The sequence below is a fragment of the Anas platyrhynchos genome, chromosome 29 (assembly GCF_047663525.1).
Source record: "Anas platyrhynchos isolate ZD024472 breed Pekin duck chromosome 29, IASCAAS_PekinDuck_T2T, whole genome shotgun sequence".
Taxonomy (NCBI): Eukaryota; Metazoa; Chordata; class Aves; order Anseriformes; family Anatidae; genus Anas; species Anas platyrhynchos.
Genome location: NC_092615.1, coordinates 5,347,823 through 5,370,244, shown reverse-complemented (window position 1 = coordinate 5,370,244; position 22,422 = coordinate 5,347,823). Strand labels below are relative to the sequence as shown.

Sequence of the window (22,422 nt, the reverse complement as noted above, 5' to 3'; positions counted from 1 at the left end):
TTAAGTGCAAATCCCACCACCGACTCCTCACAGAGAGTGACAATATGGGCCCAGGCAGCCAGGTGGACTTGTCCGGTGGCCATCATACCCTGGCTGATGAGGACCTAGCTACCAGTCTGTGGCTGCCTCAGGACACACCTCTGATGAGGGAAGGCACTCACTGAGGCTTCTGTGGAGCCATGACAGCTGAGGAGCCCCTAAGATGGTGAGGTGAGCACTGCCGCTGCCCTGTGGGCAGGCAGGGTCTGAAGCAGGGACTGCTCCTTCCTGGCATCCCTCAGCAACACAGGAACATATCTGGGAGGTGGCAGAGGGGGAGGAAGCATGAGGAGTTGGAAGCAGGTGCTGGGACCTGGTAGAGAAGAAGGCTAAAGGTGAGTTGAGGCAGCCCCAAATCTCTCTGGACCTATTTATTTAAGCCATAGCAACTTGTCCTGCCTCTTATCCAACAGGGGATCTTGCTTCCTGCATTCATCACATGTGCACCATGAGCCTGCCCTCTTACTTCCCCATCACATCTCCTCAGCAGGTCTCTGCCTGGCTGCCACCTCTACCCCTCACTGACGCAGCCTCCTGCACGCGTGAGGCGCTCACCGCTTCAGTTTCTGTGTGACTCAACACCTACAGTAGTTTCTTAAATTTCAAGATCAGAAAGGAGGCCACCCCCCTTGCTGCCACCACCACGGCTGACGAGCGTTTTGGTTGTAAATGCTAACGGGAAGCTCTGCGAAAGCTCGAAAGCAGCTGTGCCGCCAAAGCCACCTGACCCCTGCGATGCCGCCTGCTCTGCCACTGCCTGCCACCGCCTCTTACGTAATCACTGCATGACTCCAGCTTTCCTGGGACCTGGTTATGCAAAAAAGTTAAAAAAAAAAGAAAAAGAAAAAAACAAAACCAAAAAACAACAAGATCCTCACTGACCCACTGACATGTTTCTCAAGGCAGAGGTGTCACATGCAAGTGAGTGCTGAGCCAGCCTTTGGAAGAAGAGCTCATCATCCTCTTACTCTGCTTGGGCACTCTTGGGCCAGGAGCTGATGTCAGACAACCCTGGCTGCTGCATCTGACCCACAAGGTGAGTCCTGGCCAGGCGGTGAGAAGGAGCTCAGGCACCGGGACTTCTTTAGGTGCCGAGGGGCAAAGAAGGAAGCAGAGCTCCACCAGGAAACCGTGCCTGTGCTGGTCCCTAGACCCTGCTGGCCATTCTGAAAAGTAGGTGACTTTCAGAGTGGAAATTGCTAGCTTCTTGTTTTGTTTTGTTTTTCTGTTTTATTTTTTCTCTTTTTTCTTTTTCTCTCTCTCTTTTTTTTTTTTTTTCCGATTTTCTCTTTTTTATTTTCTCTTTTATTTTCTCTTTTATTTTTTCTTTTCGTTTCTGTCTTCTCTTTCCTTTCTTTCGCTCTTCTATGTATTATCTCTATGCATACTATACTTCCCACTCCATCTGTCCCCAAATCTGCCTTTTTCCAAACTCCCTACATTCAGCACTCCTCCCTGCCAGAACACCAACACCTGTTTGTGGACAAAGATGGGTACACATACACTCACTATCTTGCAGTGCCTGATACCTTCCTCCTTAGTTTCTCTTCCCATCTTTGGTGGGGAGTGATGGAGTGGTTATGTTTGTGGATTTTGTTGTATGGTTCTAATATGTTTGCCTCATTGTTGCACTCACATTTTTGTTGTCTGTTCTTGAGCTTGCACTTGCCTGTCTGTGAGGGTAAGGAAGAATTTATTTCTTGTATTGAGAAGATTTTTATTTCTAGAGCATCACCTGGCATGTCTATGGCAGTCAGCACAGTGGTAGAACTTGATAACAATACGGTGAATGTTAAGTGCTGCATTTGCAGCTCCAAAGAGAGGGGTTGACACAGAGGAGCCATAGCAGAAAGGTAGCTTTCTCAGCTCCCACCCCAGCAGAAGGACTCAGCCAAAGTACAAAGCTTTACTGCAGAGATGACAAGGCTGAGAAAGGCAGTAGATTTGGCCTTGGTGAAACCAGCGGTTATTATGGAGTGAATATTTACCAAGGCCAAGAACAACTCCTGTCATGGAAGACCCTGCACAGTAGCTGTACTTGCTCAGTTTTGTATTTTAACCATGCCTCTGTTTTGAATTTCCTAAGCTGGTGAGCTTGCATTGACAACACAACCAGATACAAACATCTGGTTTGTATGTGTTTCAAACCTTTTGCTTCCATCTCCCGCCTCCTCATCCTCTCCTTCCTGTGACTTTTTCCAGGTTTTTAAAATGCTTTAGTCCCTATCTGCAAACCTGTTCTGAAAACCCCATCCTTTATTTCAGTCTGCATAATTGGCCTTTCCTTTGCTTACTCCATATGGGGAAGATAATGATGCATATGCCCTTTACTATGTCCATTGCCGTATTAGAAGCACAGAGAGCATAGATAAAAAATTCAGATGATCCAGATGTTGAAAACTGTGTGAAAAATCATTAATACTGTGTTGGACTCTGTTTCTTTCTGTCATTGCTCAACTTTTAACGTGGTTTCTTCAGTTCACAAACTTCTGGGGACAAGCCTTTTCCTCTCTTACTTTGAAAAAGCTTTTGCATCTCATTTCAAAGATGGGGAGGGGTTGTCATTTCCCCCTCTACTCTGACTTCTCCTTTTGAAACAAGTTTGAGAAAGAAAGAAAGAAAGAAAGAAAGAAAGAAAGAAAGAAAGAAAGAAAGAAAGAAAGAAAGAAAGAAAGAAAGAAAGAAAGAAAGAAAGAAAGAAAGAAAGAAAGAAACTATTCCAAAGGTGGGGAATTTCTATATAGGCAGGTGTCAGGTGATGCATATTTATTATACCTGAAGAAAGGTGTAAAGTTACTGTGTTTTATTTCTGAATCTTGTGGTGAAGTAGCTTTGGTTTTGAATTTTAAAGCGGACACCTGTCATGAAATTTTTATGTGAAGAAAGGGAGTATTTAGCAGCCATTTTTCTACCCAGGATTCACCATCCTTATTTTGTGGCAGCAAAAAAATAATTTTACAGTGAAGAAGATAAAGCATGAAGTATTTTAATTATATTAATTAAAGAGAGGAAAGAATGCCATAGTCATGAACTTAGAAGGTTCACAGACTTCCACTTCAAGGGCAGTCTTTGGTGCTTGAAGCAGTTCAAAATGGCGGGGAAATCTGCAGCCAGAGCTGAATATTACAGAGAAGTAAGAACAAAACCAAAGGCTGGACCTCGAAGACACTTTTCCTACTGGCTTCCAGTGAACTCCAAAACACAACAATTCCTCTCCTGCAGGTGGAAGTATCCCCAGCATTTCTTGTTAACTGTGCTTACCATCCACTAAACTACAGGGCAACTGGGGACGTGCTGTCAATTGGTCTTTTGAGGTGCTCCGGCAGAGAGGTCCTGCTGTCTTGGAGTATTTGGGACACCTATCACACAAGGGTGGTCCCTCAGGTTCCTCGAGCATCCCTTACCACACAGAAATCATGGTGCGTTCAAATCTTTTCAGGTCCCTGTAATAGCAGTAGCCCTTTCTTTGCTTTCTGTCTAATGCAAAAATAGGTTTCTTTTCATACTTTATAGTCATCGTAAGTTAATATGCAGTAGATAAACCTCTAGAGAGAAAAGCTGAGTTGCAAAAGAAAATGAAACTGCCATCCTGAATTCTGTGGAATTAACCAAATTTCCCCTTCTACATAAGGGGCAAGATTGTAGATATAAAATGCAAGTTATTGAGACAGTGTGTATTAGTTGAAAAAGCAAGTGACACTCATATATGACAGAGATGTGTATCTATCTGGATGTTGCAAATCTGCCAAACCTCAATCTGCTGTTCATAATCGCTTGGTTATTTATATAAGTAACATAAAATGCAGTTCCAGCTAGAGTCTTGTTACTGCTACAGATACTTGGCAATAGTAAATCAGTATGCTGAAGAACTCTTTCTGGAGATTTTTTTTTTTTTTTTTTTTTTTTGTGAGATTACCTGAAATGTTCTGTCACTAAATATATAAACTAAGATTGTGGGAGGAACTCAGTTTTCTCTCACATTCAGTGACTTTCAGTACCAGTGACGTGTGCTAATCTGAAATACAAAAGGATAGCTTTTTTCCTTAAAAGTCAAATGTGCAAAATCTCCTTGGATTTGAGCATTTAGCAGAGCACTTTGATGAGGTTTACAAAAGGATTTAAAGTATCAGCTCTAATCTTTTTTAATTTTCTTTCATACTTCGTGCTGTTACCTCCTGGCCTTTGGATACCTATTCCACTTCCTGCACTCACAGTCCCTGTACCTGATACAGCAGTTCACCTCCATTCCCAGTTGGCTCTGGGATTTCTTGCATCATAAGGCAATTCATATTTCCAGTTCCTTGCATTTAAAGAGCTAATTCAGTTTCAGTGAGGTTTAGGTACCTACATCACTCAATAATTTCAGAACATTGTAGATGTTGTAGATATAGATCGTAGATATCTGAAACTGCTACTACAGACGCACATCCCATTTACTTTCTTTGTAGATTTGGCTACTGAATTTCACAGGTTATTTTTGAAAATGGGAGTAAGATTGTTTTAGTTGGTTTTGCAAGTTGTATTTTTTGTCATTACAGATTTTAGGAAGCAAGATTGGGCTAGCAGAAGCAATCAGTTCTCAAGGTTTACTCTTCATTTATGAACATTTAAACTAACATTACCTACATCATAATGTGCATATGTATTGTTCGACAGTATATTAATAACTATGAAGACAGGAAAGGAAATCAGCTCTTGGGTATTTTTAGACCTTACAGATTACAACTGGGTATTTTTTTTTTTTTTTTTTTGAATTACTACATTCAAAAAGCAATGACATACTAGTGACCCTAAAACTGTTTTTTAATGAGTTTCACTGACAAATAATTTTGACTGAAAAAGTGGGAGCTGCTTCTAGGAACATTAAAAATGCTTCTAAACAACAACTACTTCAGACTTGCAAAGCCAAATGTTATGAATTTTCATTTCAAACAATCATTTTCATGCAGAAATTAATCAGTTCCTTAAGAAAGAATGGTTAACTATCCTGAAGCATTTAATTTCAGATAAAAACAAAATGCTTTCTTTTAAGCCCATAGAAACAATTTTGCAGATGTTCAGATCGGTCACGGGAAGAACTCTGCATGCATCTCGCTTGTAGGTCATTCCAACGTGAGCTGCAGTTTACATCTGTAGAGGGAATTCAGGTATATAAAATAAATAAAGAGGGGGACAAGAGTCATGCAGACAGTGTAATGAGATCAATACTGTAACTTCAGAGAGAAGGAAAACAATTTTGTATATTTTTTACATTCCCAGCTAAACCGTTTCTTCTGCTCTGTATGGCTAATACCTATATAACAGAAGTCAGACCTGGGAAGCAGGTTTGTGCCTCCTATAGAAAGGTAATAATGATATCTGTGAGCAAGTTTTGCACCCTAAGTCTTTATGGATTTCGTGAGACTATTACATGCATTTTCCTTGCTGTGTTTACTGATGAAACATGCAAAATCAAGTATGTTATGATTTCAGAGGTTTGAGCAGAATAAAATGTGAAATTTGAGTTTGCTGCATTCTTTTTAGTGGTGTGGAAGAGAATGAAGCTTTGAGTGAATGATGATGGTCTGTTCATGTGTAGCTGAAACATACCTACTCTCCAAGACTACTCTACATATAAAGTGTGAAAATTTTGAACAAGATTATTTTTAAATCCCTTCAATGAATAATATCAAAGAAAGATTAGTAGCCAGCATTGCTTTGACAGTTCAAGGTTTAAAGAGAGTATGACAGTAAATAACTCTCTGTTGACTAAGAAACCTATCAGAAGGACATGAGAGGCATAACAGAAGGCTGGAACCTCCTGTTACTATTTGCAACAAATGCCATTTCTGTCTCATACAGAGTAGAAGACTTAAAAATTCTGAAATACCTAGATATGGTCAATTTTTACCACCATAACTTTTAAATTTCCTGTGCTGTGGCTTATAAAAGGCTAAATTTTGTGGGAACATTCAAAGATTTGTCAGCAGAAGGAAAGTACAGTTCATAAGTGTATTACATGCTAGTTATTGCATATCTAGCATCTCTGCTTATGAGAAAAAGTTATTGCAGTAACTAACTGTAGTAAGGCTTCTATGCCAACATCAGTGGAATAATTTGCAGGCACCAGGCAGTGCTTCAGAAAAGACTAACGACTCCAGACTTTGACATTTCTCTTGCCAAACTTAAAAGACTTTGTTTAATAAAAACACTATTTAAATTCCAACATCCTTTAAGATGTCTGAGAAGTGCCACCCTCTAGTAAAGAGGCTGTAAATCATAAGCTATTTTATGAAAACATTCTAGCTTTTACTTAAAAAGGTGTCTTCTTCGCAGCATGTTTTTAGAAATTTAAGAATTTGTTCCCTCAAATCAAGTGATGCTGAGAGGTAAAATCAAATTGTGAAGAGCTTTAGTTTTGTTTTGTTTTGTTTTGTTTATGGGGTTGATTTAGATGTTGTTGGAGGGACGTTTTCCATCTGTCTTGGTTTTGCATTCAACACTGATACAGTTTTAATCCTTTGTCTGCATCCACAAGAACTAAACATATTTTTCTGTAATCAAAAGCTGAGATTCCTACCTAAGGAGGAAACTCAGAGACTTTCCAGAAAAACAGCAAATATCATGAAAATCCTATTAAGCTTCATAATTTCTCATCTGGGGGACACTAAAGCATCTGTCCACCTGCAAGCAAGGACCCCACAACCCAGCTTCATCCTGCCCTGCCCTTTTCACTGAAATACTAGCCTGTAGAGCATACACCAGTTTTTGCTGTTTGCCCTTTCACACTCCTTGAAATTTCACTCAGTTTCCCGTGGCTGCAGTGCTGTCCTCCACCTCTTGGCTAGGTTGCTGTATAGTAGTGGTTTGACGCATGCTCTTGCTATGCTACTATGTCAATGCGGTCACGGCAACTGGGGGTGAAGTGTTGTCCGAGCATCAGTGCTTGGGGAGGCGAGGACTGTTCCCGTGCTCCTGGGCATCTCGCAGACCAAAGAGCTCCTGGCAAGAGCAAACACACTGGTGAGTACATTGTGTCTAGCTGAAATTTGTGCAACAAATTCTGGCTGAATTTGTGCCTCGGTTCCCTCCTTTTTCAAACGTTTGCAGTAAGCCAGATAAGATGCAATTAACAGCAGAAAGTCAGATAAGATGCCATTAACAGCAAAATTTAGCTTAGTGTTTTGATAAAGAAGGGTATCTTTATTTTCTTGTGTGGTCAAGAAGTTTAAGCAGAAATTCCTACTGCTTTGGTCTAGTGAAAGCGTACCATGTATAATAATGTTGCAAGGAATGACCCAAGGGATGGAAAAGATCATTTTGTATTTGTATTTCCATTTTCTGTACAAAACATAATAGCCTGGCTGCGGTTTTCTGTTGCTCTGGATGAAATCTGGAGTAGTACAGAGGCACTCCAGATTTGTCTCTCTACAGTAGCTTCATGCAATAGTAGCTTAAAGCATTATCATCTTTTCATGTGATTTTAAAAAGAATCTGCAGCAATCAGTTTTGAGCTAGTAATATTATTTCTAGGACTGCAGCAGGTGAATTTACATAACCATTTCACTTCAGTTACCCAGAAGTATGCATTTTGAATCTGATAAAGCACAGATAAACACCCTGTTGCTTTGGGCACAGAAAAACTCAATGAGTTGGGACTGAAATGAGGAGTTTCATCTTTAGTAGAAGTGGGTTTGCCACCAGTTCTGTATCTTATAGAAACTGAGGCAGAAGGTGGCCGATACATGACTCTGCCTTGCAAAATCTTCAAAAGTTTCATTTATTTCCTGTGATAGCAGAGTGAAAGGGAAACCTCTGATGAAAAATCTTGATATTAACAGTTAATGAATGAGAGACGTGATCACGTTCTGCAGTGGGTGCCCTTTGCACACACTTCAGAGAGTGGAGGAGGCCCAGCAGCCTTCAAGACAACCCAGTAGCAATGGCTCATTTCCTTTAAATAGAAAAAGGAGAGCTTTTAGACAGCATCAGATCCTTTGACAGGACTACTGCAAAAGAACACAGGGATGGGGGTCTTCCTGCCAGAAAACAATAAGAAGGCACCATGCACAGAAATCTGTGGCCCTCACTATGCTCCACTCCTGATCGGCTCAACACACCTTAGCGAAAATGCTTCCCATTTTATGAGTATCAATTTATCAATCTGAAACAGAAGGGTAAGCAATTAAATTAGTTTTATTTGGGATCTTAAAGAAGTTTTTTAAAAGGGATACTGTGATCGGTCCTGCATCCCGGAGGTACTGGGAGAAGGAAAAGACTTAGAGAGCAAGTGGGAGAGCTCAGTTGAGGTTTGTTCACTTAATACAAAATTGTTTCTTAGGACTGGAATGTAGATGACAGCACTGCTGGGTTAGCAAAACTGTGGCACTCTGCTGCGTACATGTGTCTCTGGCATGAAAAGGTGAAGAAAGGAGTCAGGAGTATCAGCTGCAGGAGAAGGCTTTCTTTTCTTATGGCTGGTGTTTCCTAGGGAATGGATTTTGAAAATGAGGGGGGGTCCTTGTTTTTAGTAGGGTTTGTTTTGTTTTTCCTCCTAAAATATTGTTGATAATTCTGTGGCAGTGGTATCTCGCAGCTTCCATGGAGTGGGGGATTTTGTCATTTTCAAGTGATGGCTCACAGTTTTTTAAATGGGGATTTCATATGTTCTGAAGACTTACTAACCATGGCTGATTACGTCTAGGAAAGATCAGAAAGGTGTTGAATTATTTTCTGATGTTTCTTGACTTCTCATTTCCAAGACCGAAAGCCACAGACTTGCAAAAGTCAGTGGCAGCTTTGCTTAAGCCAGCATTTCTGGCCTCGTCACATAAAAAGCTCTTTGCCTACGCTTAATTTTAAACACACTCTCAGGACTCATTGATTTTGTAGCCTGCAACGACATTCTTGTGCTATGGGGAGGAAGGGACTTACCTGCTGGTTTGGTCTGCCTCTCATTTCTTCCTCTTGATGAGGCATTGCTATAACATCTGGGGTAACTTTCAGATAATTATGAGCTTATCTTCATGAATTGATCTTCATTTTAAAGAAGCTGGTGTGACAGCAGTTTTTGTCAGATTCAGTATGAACCAGATGGAATTTTCCATCCCTGGGTAGGGCAGAGCGAGGCGGAGAGCAGTGCAGGGCTGAGCGTCCCGCAAGCTGCACGTCACTTGTGGACATCCACCTCCAGTGCTGGCTCCCAACAGCAGTGCAAGCAGAAGACCTGCTCCAGAGTTACACCAAGGTAAATGCAGCCCCACCTTCCTGGTAGCATAGAAGGCCACATAAAACCTGCACGCACAAGAATTAAGAGGTTCATACCCACCATATACACCCCTGCATGGCATAATCTTCTTATGTCTTATTTATTGCTTTACTATAAGTGATGTAACACAGATTTGATACAGTATGAGGTCTGGTCATGCAAATTAGTGCTCTCTGACTGTGCTTCTGCTTGCTACTGGTACACAAGCTGCAGTAGTAAATGTGGCTGTGCCCTGGTAGTGTAAGTGATCTTGTTGACATGAGTTAACTTGAGGGAACTCTGGTCTGTCTCAGCACCACTGCATCCAAATGAAATAGCTCAGATATCTCTGTGCTACCATGCACTGTGTGGTGCACAACTGGCAAGTGAAAAAGGTACAATTCAGTTATTCATGCTTTATATGTTCCTGGAGCAGGGTCTGCCTATTAGGTGCTGAAACTGAAGGAATAAGACAACTAAAACATGTCTAGAAAATACTCAGATCTAGCCTGTCTTTCAGCTGTAGCCTGCTTTCTCAAGAATGTTTCAGTTGTTGTTTAAAAATATCAGCAAAAATGTTCTGAACATACTGACTGATTTTGTACCTTCTGCTGAAACACATGAGTTTCAGAATCCCATCTTTCAGAATTCAACTAAATTATCCCAGCCAAGCACAGTCTGCTGAAAAATTGATGCTCTCCACCCAAACAAACAAACAAAAAAGTTTAGGCTTCCTTAAGCATTTTTAAATAAAAGGAGTTTTTTAAAGTGGTTTCCCGGGGAAAAAAGAAAAAAAAAAAAGTTAGAACGTTTATGCAGTTAGTATAATACTGCACTGTGGTGTGATGGGTGCAGGTGTCTTGGAAGCAGGGACAAGCTGGATGGAACAAACTGTGGAGATTTCTTTATTCACCAGCACCACACACCGAGGCATTTGCAGACCAAGAACTGCAGAACTGTAGCTTGCAAAGAATCATAAATAACTTCATGGTTTTAAGAGTTTTTCAGAGCATTTCCAGTCTTAATATCCGTTGTAGGCCCACAGTAAAATTTAGAGGTCAGTTTGTTCAACATAGAGCAATATCTGAGCTAGCTTTGAGGCTAGTTACCATGGGCAGGGCAGCCTCCAGATTGGTATGGGGTTTTACCATAAGTAACGGAATCGAGGAAGGTTTATACAGCAGACAAGCTGTAAGAACCTGCACTTTGGCTCCAGGTAGTTTGATAAATTTGTGTAGGTTCACATCGCTTGAAGTCTCATACCTCAAGACCAAAAGACAAAACTACAAATCAACCCTAACACACCGTATTGTGATTAAGACCCAAAGGCAATGTTTTAATCTCTCTGAGCCTAGAATTTTAGTACACCAGAAAGTAAAATACATCTTTCAGACCCCTGAAAATCAAGTTTTCTTCTACAGACTCAGAGACTGTGAACAGGTTTTAAAAGTGATCAATTCCAGAGAATCCTTACAGGGTCCTGGAATCTGATTTTCAAACTAGCACCCTATTGAGTACAAAGCTTCTGTGGAAACCAGGCTTTAGAACACCCAGCCCTTATGGTGAAAATGCTCAGTTTTGAGGCTCTGTAAAGATATCACAACTGACAGACTTGCAGCAACATTTGGCAGTGTTAGCCAATAATCACTTCTGTGTTTTCAAAACAGATATGCAGCAGATATATGGCTTTGGCATATTCTATTTGTTCCTTTGACAGTTTTGCTTTAAATTTGAGTGTAAAGCTTCACAAACAAGAATGATTCTGCCAGTATCAACCACAGAAGCAGTCATCCTGAAGCTCAGGAATGCAGGGCGGTAGCCTCTGCTCTGTTTTCTCCCTCTCTGTCCACTTCAGTCAACAGACCAAGTCATCTGCCATTGAAATGCAAACAATGAGTAATATCTATTCCTCAATAGCACCTGCTAACCGCTGCTTTAGTGTGAATGTGAAATAATCAGGAATATGAGTAATTAGAATGATATCCTTTTATCTTGAATAGGCTAGTAAGTTTAGAGAGCATTGTGAGATACTACCAAACCACAGCACAAGCAGCAGAGGGGACTGAAACTTGTTTACTAAGGTGCTTACAGTGCAGTGTTTGTACCGCATGGTGTTCCTGCTAGAAGTTTTCAGGAGGTTCTATTGTAAATCGTGCCATGCTTACCAGGGCCTGTTTATTATCTCATTTTATCAGTGTACGTTCTGAATAATTCCTGTGGGTTAGACACTTTAAGCAGTAGACCATTTTGAGATTAACAAACGAGTTCTGATTTAGTTTAAGCTGACATAATTTAAGAGTGAAAAAAACGGGTAACTGTCAAGCTAATTTATATCATCATAAAACAAGGGCAGCATGACTCAAACTTTGTGTTGATTTAAATTCCTTCAATCCTAAATTCTGTTCCCAGTTTAACTATGGTAAAGTTAGAGTAAATTCCAGTGATGTTTCTGTGGATTGCCTCTTATGTACATGGGTGCCGAATCATGTGCAGTAAAAAAGTTGGAAATAAAACTTTGATCTGAAAATTTTCACTGGAGTAGTTAATTGCATAGCAGAATTATGTGTTTATTTAAAAAACAACAACAACAAAACAGCGGGAGCTTTCTTCTTCTTTTTTTTTTTTTTTGTTTTTGGTTTTGTTTTATAAGTTATAGTTAAAATCAAGTAAAGAGTATATGCTGAGATCGGTGCATGTCTTGGGAAAGACTTCACCACTACCACGACAAATGAATTGTTTTGAATTACCTTTTTTTTTTTTTTTTAATACTACACTTTCACTTCAGAGTAAAGAAAAGACATCTCTAACAGAGAGGAGTTATACTAAGTAACTAAGTGCACTTCTAAATTACACAGATTTTTCCTTTGTAAAGTAAATATATGTAGATTTATACTTGGGCTTTAATTCCTGTATTCTTGTTTAAAAATAGCCCTCTCAGCTCTGTTTTTAAATGAGACCGAGATCAAAAACATAATTGATGATTGTAGATATTTATGTAGAATTTGTGATTTAAGTAGGGGGAAAAAAGTGGATGATTTAAGAAAAAGACTGCAACTTACAGAAAGGGAAGACATATGAGAAACGGTAACATCTAGATTTGTACATCAAAAATTAGTAAATTGAAAAGAATAGAATATAAATATTCACTTTATTAAAATGAATGAATTTAGTATGAGATTTGGCTCATTCTCTGTTCTAATTCAAAGAGAAGATGAGTGACCCACAGCTACAATTCTATTCTACAACTGCTATAACACTCATTGGAAATTTATATAATACTCAAATTCACCCAGTATTTCAGGGTATAAGAACAATTAGATTGTGTCAGTTCAAAGATCTGCCTGGTGCGATCTTTTTGATTCCACTTTTATTTTTGATTGACACACTATCCCAAGGCAACGAACTTCACATTTAAATTTTACATTGCATGAAAACATGCTTCCTTTTCTTTTGTTTATATCCACTGCCCGCTAACTCCAGCACATGATCTTTATTCTTAAGAAATAATGAGTTAGCATTGATGTATACAGAAACTATTTTAAATCTAAGCCTGTTCTGGTTGCCTTTTGCTGGAACTATTCAAATTTTATTGCATCCTTGGAAAAAAAGAATGAAATAATTTGAGAGTTGACGGCTTAATTTATGATCACAAAAAAGTGAGATTCACCAGTCTTTTACTGAGGCAGTGTGTTTTGTTTAAAGAAAAGTGTGTATCATCTTGTATATCTGCAGTGAAACAGTTCCTGTTAGATACGTATTTTTGGTGGAGGACTTTGTACAGCCTTCTAGAAAGAACAGTTCATCAGAGTCTGCTCTGAGCTGCTGCTCAGGTTGGAGATAAGAGAAAGAAGAAGAGTTGCGTCTGAACCAGACCTCTGGAGCCTGAGCCCTACCATGGCCTTCTGTTAGCAGACTAAAAGCCATTTTACCAGAAGTGAGGGTCTTTCAACCATGTCGAGTGTATGCACAAAAACTGTAGTGTAACATGCTGATGTTTTCACGGACATGTAAATGGCTTAGCACTGGCAATACATTAAGACATTACATATTCAGCCCTGTGCAGCTGTGAGCGTCCCGTGCAGCTGTGAGTGTCCCCTGCAGCTTTTCTGTCCCATGCAGACTCAAGTGATAATTGAGATATTTAGTCCTGGAGGCAAATCCTTGCTGAGTTCATCAACTTTTCTATCCCTGGACAGCACCGAAATTAATCAGATGCATTGTAGAGGTGGTAAGGATAGTTTTTAATGCATGTATTTAAAAGTCTTAACATAAAAATGTAGCTTGCTTTCTGTCTGCTCAGAGAAGTAGGAGACTAGAAAAGTTGTTGCTCTGTCCAGAGCATTGTTCAGAAACATGCTCTGTGTGAACAGAACTAGCAGCTTTAGTGCAAGTTAGAAGTGAAAAATTAAGGAATAACATCACTGTTTTCCATTTTTCCGTGCTTTCTCTTCCTCTTAAGATGCAGATAATATGTAGCATGTCTGTTGTCCTTCCAAGAATTAAGCATATCAGAATGTCATTAAGTGATTGCCACAGAAATAATAGATACCAATGCACCTTATGAAACTTGTTGCATAATGTACATGACCGTCATTACTAATATTAATGTTTCCACTTCTTGTGGCTACAAACTGTGTGACACCTTGTGTGCTTGGTTGATGGAGTCTGCACTCATGAAGACTCTCAAGACAAAAATTGTGTGGGTATATGTGTGACACTGTGGGCTGCAGACATAAATAACAGGTAGACTTCAGGCTTTGTGGCCTCAGACTCAATGCTTTCACATGTTGGCCCAGCTAGGCCTTCATTCCTTGCCCTTAAAAGGCCAGATCCTGCCTCCGATAAGAACTTCCCCTACCTCCCACTTCTCACTCAAACAGTCCCCAAACCCTCCCCGCCTCCAGGTAGGTACAGCTGTGCCTTTGGTCTGACTCCTGCTTCTTCTCCTGGACTCAGCCCTCACTTCTCGCTGCTTCACTCCCATCTGCTTCCACCTGGGCAGTATTAAGTCATCAGGAAACTCCCACCTTGGTAGCATGGATCAAAGTGTGAGGGATTAAACAAATGTGCAAAGCGTTGAACATCTCTGTGCTGAGATGAATTTGTTGGAAGAAATAGCTAAATTTTTTGTTGCTTTTTTGTTCTGTCTCATAAATACCTCTTTTGGGTCCCTCTTACTTCCTGTGCTTCCCAGCTATGTTGAACAATGAGTGTTGGTTACAGCAATCTTGAAACTTCTTATAGGATCTCATAAGGACAGGCACCAGGAGCAAGAGATGGACAGGGAAAAAACAAGCTACTTTGCCCAATGTGGGTGATAAGTTTAAACAGTGAAAAAGCCACCTGTTCATCTTTGACTCATTCAACAAAGAAGTCACGTCAAATACCAACCTGAAAAATTCCTGGTAAGTGATTAAGCCCCGAAACAATAGCATATTTCTGCCTCTTGACGCTGTCAGAAACCACAGGTACACTCATTGAAATTCTCCCTTTGATGCTTTGACATCAGGAGTAATTTTGATCAAAAACCAGAGAAATTACCCCAAACATATTCATGCTAAAGGAGATTCTTTGTTTTGGTCTTTAGCTGCTCTCAGAACCTTTGCATTGTGTTTGAGATGTCAGAGTTACAGCTAAATTAAAACAAATGCATTCCAAATGTATTTAATTACCAAATCACACTGATTCAGAAAGAGAGTACTTTCCTGGAACTTGTCCTGATTTAAACCAGAACAGAGTTCTGGTCACGCTGAACAAACTAGGACAGCAGTTAGATATGGATTTGTCTATTTTACAGGTCTGCATTGTGCAGAGATCATAGTAGATGACAACCTGACAATACTGAAGGTCTTTAAATCTGTGAAAATAAAGAGCAGATATTTTGCCTGCAAGCAACAAAATACTTAATCAAATAGTTTCTGCAGAAGATTAGCATTTTTAGGCTCATTGTTCACATTTCTGCTGTATGATATATATTTAACTCTTTGTGTACATGATGGAACTCCTTCATCTACACTTACACATTGCTTGATTTTTGAAATCCTCTAGTGATCTTTAATGCCTCACTGTTGAGTGCTATCTTGAGATACCTTAAAAAGGAGTATGGTTTTCAGTGAGTACTGTGCAAGAAAACAAAGATGGTGGTGCTATGCAAATGAGCAAAAAGAGTATTTTGCTTCCAATCTTTTGTTCTGTTTATGATTTCTGATGTTGGATTTTTAAGAAATCAATAGTCACTCTTGGAAAACTAGACATTCAAGTGTGGTCTTTTGCATGATACTTGGAAAGTTAAGAACATTGGAAATTTTCAAAAGACTCCAAACATATTTCAACTGGACAGTGTTTAGGAATTGTTTATGTTTTCCACCGATACATGAACTCTTCTGGCTAGTGTTGATGTGAATGCTTGTAAAGAACAAAAGAAGTTCCCAATCGTGGCTCTTTATCGTTTCTGACTCTGTAAGTCCTTCACTGAATAAGTTCCCTTCTGTGTTCTGAGCAACACACCATCCCTGCCCAAAGTGACGTGCCCTCAAAGATTGTGAATCATATCTTTCTATTTGCTTGTAGCTGGTTATCACCAAGAAAAGAGCAAATCATGTCACTCATTGATTTAGTAAGAATGTTGGTTAATAGTCATGCTGATTATTAGAAGTGTTGATTTTCAGAAAGGTCTATCACATGACAGATTTTCACAAGCTTACAGCATCTGATGATGCTAACATATATGGCCCAGGCTTTCTAAAAGAGTTTGCCTTCTCACTTCAGCCATTCCTCTGAATATGGCCATTTAATCTGATTCCTAAATAGCTGTTTGAAAGACAAAAATGCTCAAACTGAATGTTACTGGCTAAAAACTAAATAATGGGTGTTAAGCTGATTTTGTTTCCTTGGAGTTCTGTCAATTTTCAGACGGAAGTATTTTTTTCTTGGGGGGGGGGGGGGAGAAATTTTTCAGCTGAAAATGTCAGCCAGCCCTCCTTTCCCCAGCACTCTGACCAACTCTGCCAGGAACCTTGGTGATGTTCTGCCCATGACTCAGAAAAGCACTTTGCAATTATATAAACAGCTACTATTATTGTTCTAGCTATGTGGCAAACCATGAGAGCATTGCAGTACTAGTGAAGTGTACTGCAACCCACCAGACAGTGTGGAGGGCATCTCAGCCATTTTTTTGTCCATTGCTCTTTGTGGGTCCCAACATGATGTAGTCACAAAGCTAAAATGAGGGGCCTTAGGGATGGAAATATGGCAAATACATAAGTTTTGGTGCATTAATCAACAATCAAAGTGGCTGCTTCCTGTGGCCCAGCTTTTTATTAGAAGGGACCTAAGTTCTGAGAAGTATTTCAGTGGAGCATTTCTGAGCTGGATCTTCCTCTGCTCCTTCCCTATCCATCCTGTAGAGCTGTCATAAAAAACTGTCTCCTCTTGATACCACAAAGCAGCTTCCCAAAACTTCTGTTATGCTCACAAATGTGATTCTTCTCACCTGACCTAAGGTACTTGGAGCTCTAAACCAGAACTAGTCACTGGGTTCTTTTACAGGCAGTAGACAATAGCCCAGGTAGTTCAGCTGATAGTATGTGAAACCTTCAGGGTGACAAGCATCTCATGCTAAGCTCCCTGTCTAGGTGTCTGTGAGGTACAGAGGGTGTTTGATGGAACTGCATGCAAGTCCTTACTTCTAGACATTGACACTTGATCAACACAATCCCTCCCAGGGCAAGAGGGCTGAGTTGATTTTCCTGGAAGAATTTTCCTGTGTTACAGCCAGCTTACAGTTTAGATGGGGATGTGCAGTGTGACAACTCTCTGCAGTTGTCCTGTGATCTCTTATTAATTTAATTTTCCAACATAGACTGCACCACTGGTCTTCTCTGCTAGCTTCTTCCTGTAGTCAACAATGTACCATGGTCACTGTCTTTAGATGGAGACTTTTGTGGACAGCTGTGCCAACAGTACAAGTAGCTTCTAGACCACACTTTCTGTGTTCATCCCCAGTTGCTTACAGACCTATCAAAATAACAAACATCCTCAAATCCAGCTTTCCAGAGTAAGACTAGGGGTTTTGAGGAAAATTTGGGACTGAGTAGCTGCACTTGATCTGCAGTCCTGTTTCATCCTACTGCCTTGCTACTAAGGCACATGACTAAGGCAAATCAGTTCTCTTTCCTGAACCTTCCTTATCTGTAAAACAGGGGCAAGGAGGCTGACTTCCTATGCAAAGGCAGTGGGAGATCAGTGGGAGATTATGTGCGAACAATTTTTGATATTCTGATTGAAGTCAGGCACAGCGTTTGTGATTGTTCACGAAGTCAGCAAAAAGTATCCTCTTTAACTCCCTCAGTTGTACGCGTTTTTTGGGTACACCATGGTGGACTTTGCAGACACTGCTGAGGTGTTCCTGGTGTGACTAACACAGAAAAAAAGTTGCATGACTATGTTAATTTATTCACAGCTATTAATTAATAGCATATTTAGTGGTAATAGTTTTATGTTTTAATTCTGGCAGAACCGGAGTGGTATTGGCAACCATGGACAGCTACATGACACCACTGAGCACCATCAGTGACCTTGCGCTTCAGCACAGCAAGGAAAAGCTCCTCCACAGCAAGGTGAGAGGGCCCTCCCGGCGCAAGCGGGAGTTCATGCCAGATGAGAAGAAGGACAACATGTACTGGGAGAAGAGGCGCAAGAACAATGAGGCGGCCAAGCGCTCACGGGAGAAGAGGCGTCTCAATGACTTTGCCATGGAGAGCCAGCTGGCTGCTCTCAGTGAGGAGAATGCCATTCTCAGGACAGAGCTGCTGTCCCTGAAGCTGCGCTTTGGGCTCATCAGCCCAGACACCAGCACCTACCAGGGCCGTTCCCTCCAGGACTTCCTTGGAATTTATTTCAGAGGGCACAAAATAGCCTCCCCATTCCCTGAGGTGGAGCCCTTTGCTGGAGATTCCTGCCTCTTCACAACGAAGAGCTTTGTGCCAAAGGTGCTGGAGCCAGCTGATTTTTCATGCAAAACCTTTGACGCATCCAGCAACATCCTTGGCTGTGATGCAAAGCCGGTTCCTATGAACACACCTGACCTTCAACAGCCAAAGAGACTTGATTCAGCCTTCAGATCCACAATTTGCTCTCCTTTCCTTGATTACAGCTGCCCCAACAAATATTCTTTCCATTTGCCTTTCTCAGGCAGTGCCTGCTTCTTGTCCCCTTCTCCCAGTCCAGCAGAGGTGAACAAGGAGAGCACCACAGCTGTCTCAGATGAAGATGATGAGCAGCAAGTGCCCAAAACTTCCCTACCCCCATATAGCTTGCCCTGCCCTTCAGAAGATCATCCTAAGGGCCGAAGCTATTCTGCCCTGCCTCACAAACTCCGGATTAAGACCAAAGCCCTCAGTGGCTCAGAGGAGAGTGGCCTGGACTCCCGCTGAGGAAGAAGAGGAAGAGCCTCCTTGGGGGCCGATGTGAGACCTTCCAACGACATGAAGGGTTTGGAAGGAGGGGGTGGGAGGGAAATGGCTTATGTTTCAAAGAAGGCAATAATTTTATCCGTTTTGCATAAATGATAAAGGAGTTTATAGAGCTGGGCAGCATTACTACAGCACAACTGCAGTTGGTCATTATGTCAATGTTCCTGTATGGGACCTACTAGACCCCACAGTTGCTGGGTGAGTATGTCTCAGCTTCACCTGGCTGCTCTGCTCAGAAACTGAACTAAAATTTGAGGTGTGAAGGGGTCAGAGGCAAGAAGATGCTAAGACAGCGGAGGTGGTGCCCACACCATGTAATGCAATAGTGTTTCCACAACATGACTACAGCTTCTTGGTGTAATTCCCTTTTAAATTGACCATTAAAATTTCATTTTAATTCCCTTTGCTTTGTCATCACCTTCATCATCACTAATGAAGCTAAAGTTTTAATTGTGCTGAAACAGTTGATGGAAACAGTTTCAGACCCTCCAGCTGTCTGGAGCAAGAAAAAGGAATCGTGATAAAAAGAGAGAGGTCTGAGAGCAGAATCTAGTCCATTTTATTCTCGCTTTGTCGTAATTTATCTTCAGAGGCAATGAACTCTTTTTCTCTTTGTTTAGAGACAGTGTGGTCCAGAAGATAGTTAGTTTCATTTGTCTTTGCAACAGTTATCTTGGAGGACTAAATATTTCTTTGTTTTTTACTAAAATGCGAAATATATCTTAGTTTTACTTCTTTCTTTGTAAATAAGGTATTTTCAGAAATGATACTTCTATATTTGGAAGTTGCCTTTATAAAACATACTCTTAACTTTAGCTGAGTTGATTGAACCGTTTCCTTATTTTGAAATGAATCACTTACAAATATATATATATATATTTTAAAGAGCAAAATTAACATATTGTTAGCACAATTGCTAGCAAACTGAACAGAAAACATTTCAACATTTTAGATTTTCTAATATTTTTTAAAAAATATTTTACTGGCTTTAAATGCAAGTGAGCATCTCAGTCAATACCTGTTTGCTTATATTACTCAAGGTAAATCTTGACTGGCCCAATACTGGGTTCACATTGGATGAACTGATTGATTATTTCCATTTACCACACTATGAAAGCTGGAGAAACCAAACTGGAGACTTAGCACAGAAGATGCCTCTTGTGCTTCAGTGCCTAGCAGATTTGCAGCACTCAGAAATACTAGAGGATTAAAATACTAGAGGGTTATAAGTGTGGTCTTTTGGGTCCCTGCTGGCACAGAGTGTGCAGCACCACTGTAGGAGCTGCAGATATGGAACAGAATGGGCTGGACTTTCTAAAAACTGTAAAGGCCACATTGCTGCTTGAGAGACCTCCTGGATATGTAGGCACTGATCTCCATCCCTGGAGGAAGTACCTGTGACAGGAAGGGAAAAGTCCAGCACGCCCTGTGAGTGGGTTACCTTTTATGGGGATAAGGCAACCAGCTCGCTCCTGGCTCGAGGCTCCCTTGTGTTGTCTGGTCTGTGGGAAATGCTCCCTCCCAGCAGAAGTGTGCATGGAGGTGCTGGGAAGCATTGGCAAAGTAGCTGCCTTTCTTGTGGAAAGTCCTCAGTTCTGGTACTGAGTACTGAAAGTACTCAGAACCAGTACTCAGTTCTCCTGCAGTGCTTCTGCTCTGACTCCAAGCAGCCAAAGTCTGTTGTTGCTGGGACACTTCTACCATTGTTTCCACCTTAGTTATCTATTCCTGGTGATGGGAGTTTCCACCCTGTCTCCCAGGAGACTGCTCTGATCCAGATCTCTATGGATATCACTGGGATATCAAATGCATTCAGGTTCAGCCTCATTCACTTTTTAAAGCATTTTGCTCCCTTTTACCTGTGTACGCACTGCATGTAATGTATGTATGCCCTGGGGTTTCTGCTTGGACACTTCCCCTCTTCATCCTGCCTTCCTACGACTTGGCTTTTGGGAAAGTCTGCACTGCAGCCATGGCAGTGAGTTGGGGTAGCATTGTTCCCCTGACTGACTGAACCCTGACCATGTAGCACAAGCCTATCACATCGTTATTGATGGAAAAGCTGCTCTGCCTGCTCAGCCCTGCTGGAAAACAGACAGTGAAGGTGGGAGCTCAGCCTCAGCTTAGACACCTGGGAGTCTGCTTCGCTGGCTCTGCTGTTCAGAGGACTGCCTGGTACTGCGACATGTCACACTGTTTTCACTAGCATGTCAGGCTCTGCAGAATAAGGACAGCTGTCAAGAATATTTTCCTAGAAAACATTTTTATAGCTAACACCAATAATGCACCAACAATAAGGCAGTGTAAAAGGAGAAGAAATGCTATCTGACATGGGATGTAGAAATCCCTAATATTGGTTTGGAAAAGAGGTCCCTTATTGGTGAAGGGGAACTGGGGCTGCTGGGGCTGTTCAGCCTGGAGAAGAGGAGGCTCGGACAGATCTTATCAATGTCTGTCAATAGCTGAAGGGAGGGCACAAAGAAGATGGAGCCAGGTCTTTTCAGTGGTGCCCAGTGCCAGGACAAGAGGCAGTGAGCACAAACTGGAACACAGGAGGCTCTGTTTGTACTGGACAGGTGACTGAGCAGTGGCACAGGCTGCCCGGAGAGGTTGTAGTTTCCCTTCTTGGACAGTCCAATGAAGATGGTCCTGGGCAACCTGCCCTGGGTGGCTCTGCTTGAGCAGGAGTTGTTCCAGATGGACCCAGAGGTCCCTGTCAATCTCAACCATTCTGTAACTCTGTGATTCTATAATGTAAACTGTACACAGGGTGGTCTGGGCAGAAGAGGTGTATCAGCAGGTTATGCCTAATAAAACTCTGTTTCCAGAAGCTATGTAAAGTGTATTGGCCTGTCTGTTGGGATTGTGTCTGTAATGAGACTTCCTCCTCGGGAGCAGCCAGCAGGATAGATGGAGGTAAGTCCTACTCAGAAGGAACACGGGTAGCTGTTGGGAAGGGCATGGACCAAACAGGCTGTGGGGTACGTACCTTTCAGATCCCTCTTCCCTCTGCCCATAAATATCTTTTCCTTCTGTGTTTGGCCACATGCTTGCAGCAGGGTCCACAGATCTCCACCTTGGAGTTTTGCAGCTGCCATGCTGCAGATGTGTTACTGGTGTTACACCCAGTGAGCATCAGTGCAGCTGACTGTTCATCTCAAGCACCATAGTGCTCAGGTTGGTGCGAGGAGCTGGTGGATCTTCTCACTTGTGGGGTACCAAGGCTGGCTGCAGCACAAGGTGCACAGCACTACTGTACCTGCTGGCACGAGGGGAAACCAGAATGCTGCAACAGCTCTTCAGGTGTGAAATTTGCCATGGTGATGCTTGTAAATTAAAAGAAACCACAAGTGTGTCTGTTTCCTGTACTATCCCCCCAGTCCTCTCTTCCCCTTAGAATAGGTAGAGACAGCCCAGAGCAAGAAGGTGGCTTAGATGTTACTCGGCTGAAAGAAGTCGCCTTCCCCTACTCCCGCCCTTCCCAGCCACCACTGGATTGGAGCAGGGCTCTCCTCCGGCTCCAAGCGCCGCAGGGACATTTTGGGATGTGGCGAGCTGGTGCCGTGGGTAGGAGCAGGAGCCTGGTGACAGGGCTGGGTGCTACCGGGGGGGCCATGGCCCATGGGGACCTGCAGTGCCCTGGACCCGCTGCCTTTGGTCTAACCTTGCAGGTGTCGGAGGTGG

The 22,422-nt window shown here is 41.7% G+C and overlaps 1 protein-coding gene across 3 annotated transcripts; it reads left to right on the top strand.

Annotated features, from left to right (window-relative positions):
• Positions 1 to 549: 549 nt before the first annotated feature.
• Positions 550 to 21,529, top strand: NFILZ (NFIL3 like basic leucine zipper). Of its 3 annotated transcripts, none has more exons than XM_021278518.4 (3): positions 550 to 1,075; positions 14,510 to 14,670; positions 17,781 to 21,529. In XM_021278518.4, exon 3 carries the CDS (start codon positions 17,803 to 17,805, stop codon positions 18,697 to 18,699), a length of 897 nt encoding a protein of 298 aa, XP_021134193.1. In that variant the 5' UTR covers positions 550 to 1,075; positions 14,510 to 14,670; positions 17,781 to 17,802; the 3' UTR covers positions 18,700 to 21,529. The 3 variants fall into 3 exon arrangements, with proteins under 3 accessions (XP_021134193.1, XP_038025203.1, XP_021134194.1); XM_038169275.2 differs by having other exon boundaries at positions 550 to 1,212; XM_021278519.4 differs by lacking the exon at positions 14,510 to 14,670.
• Positions 21,530 to 22,422: the final 893 nt, after the last annotated feature.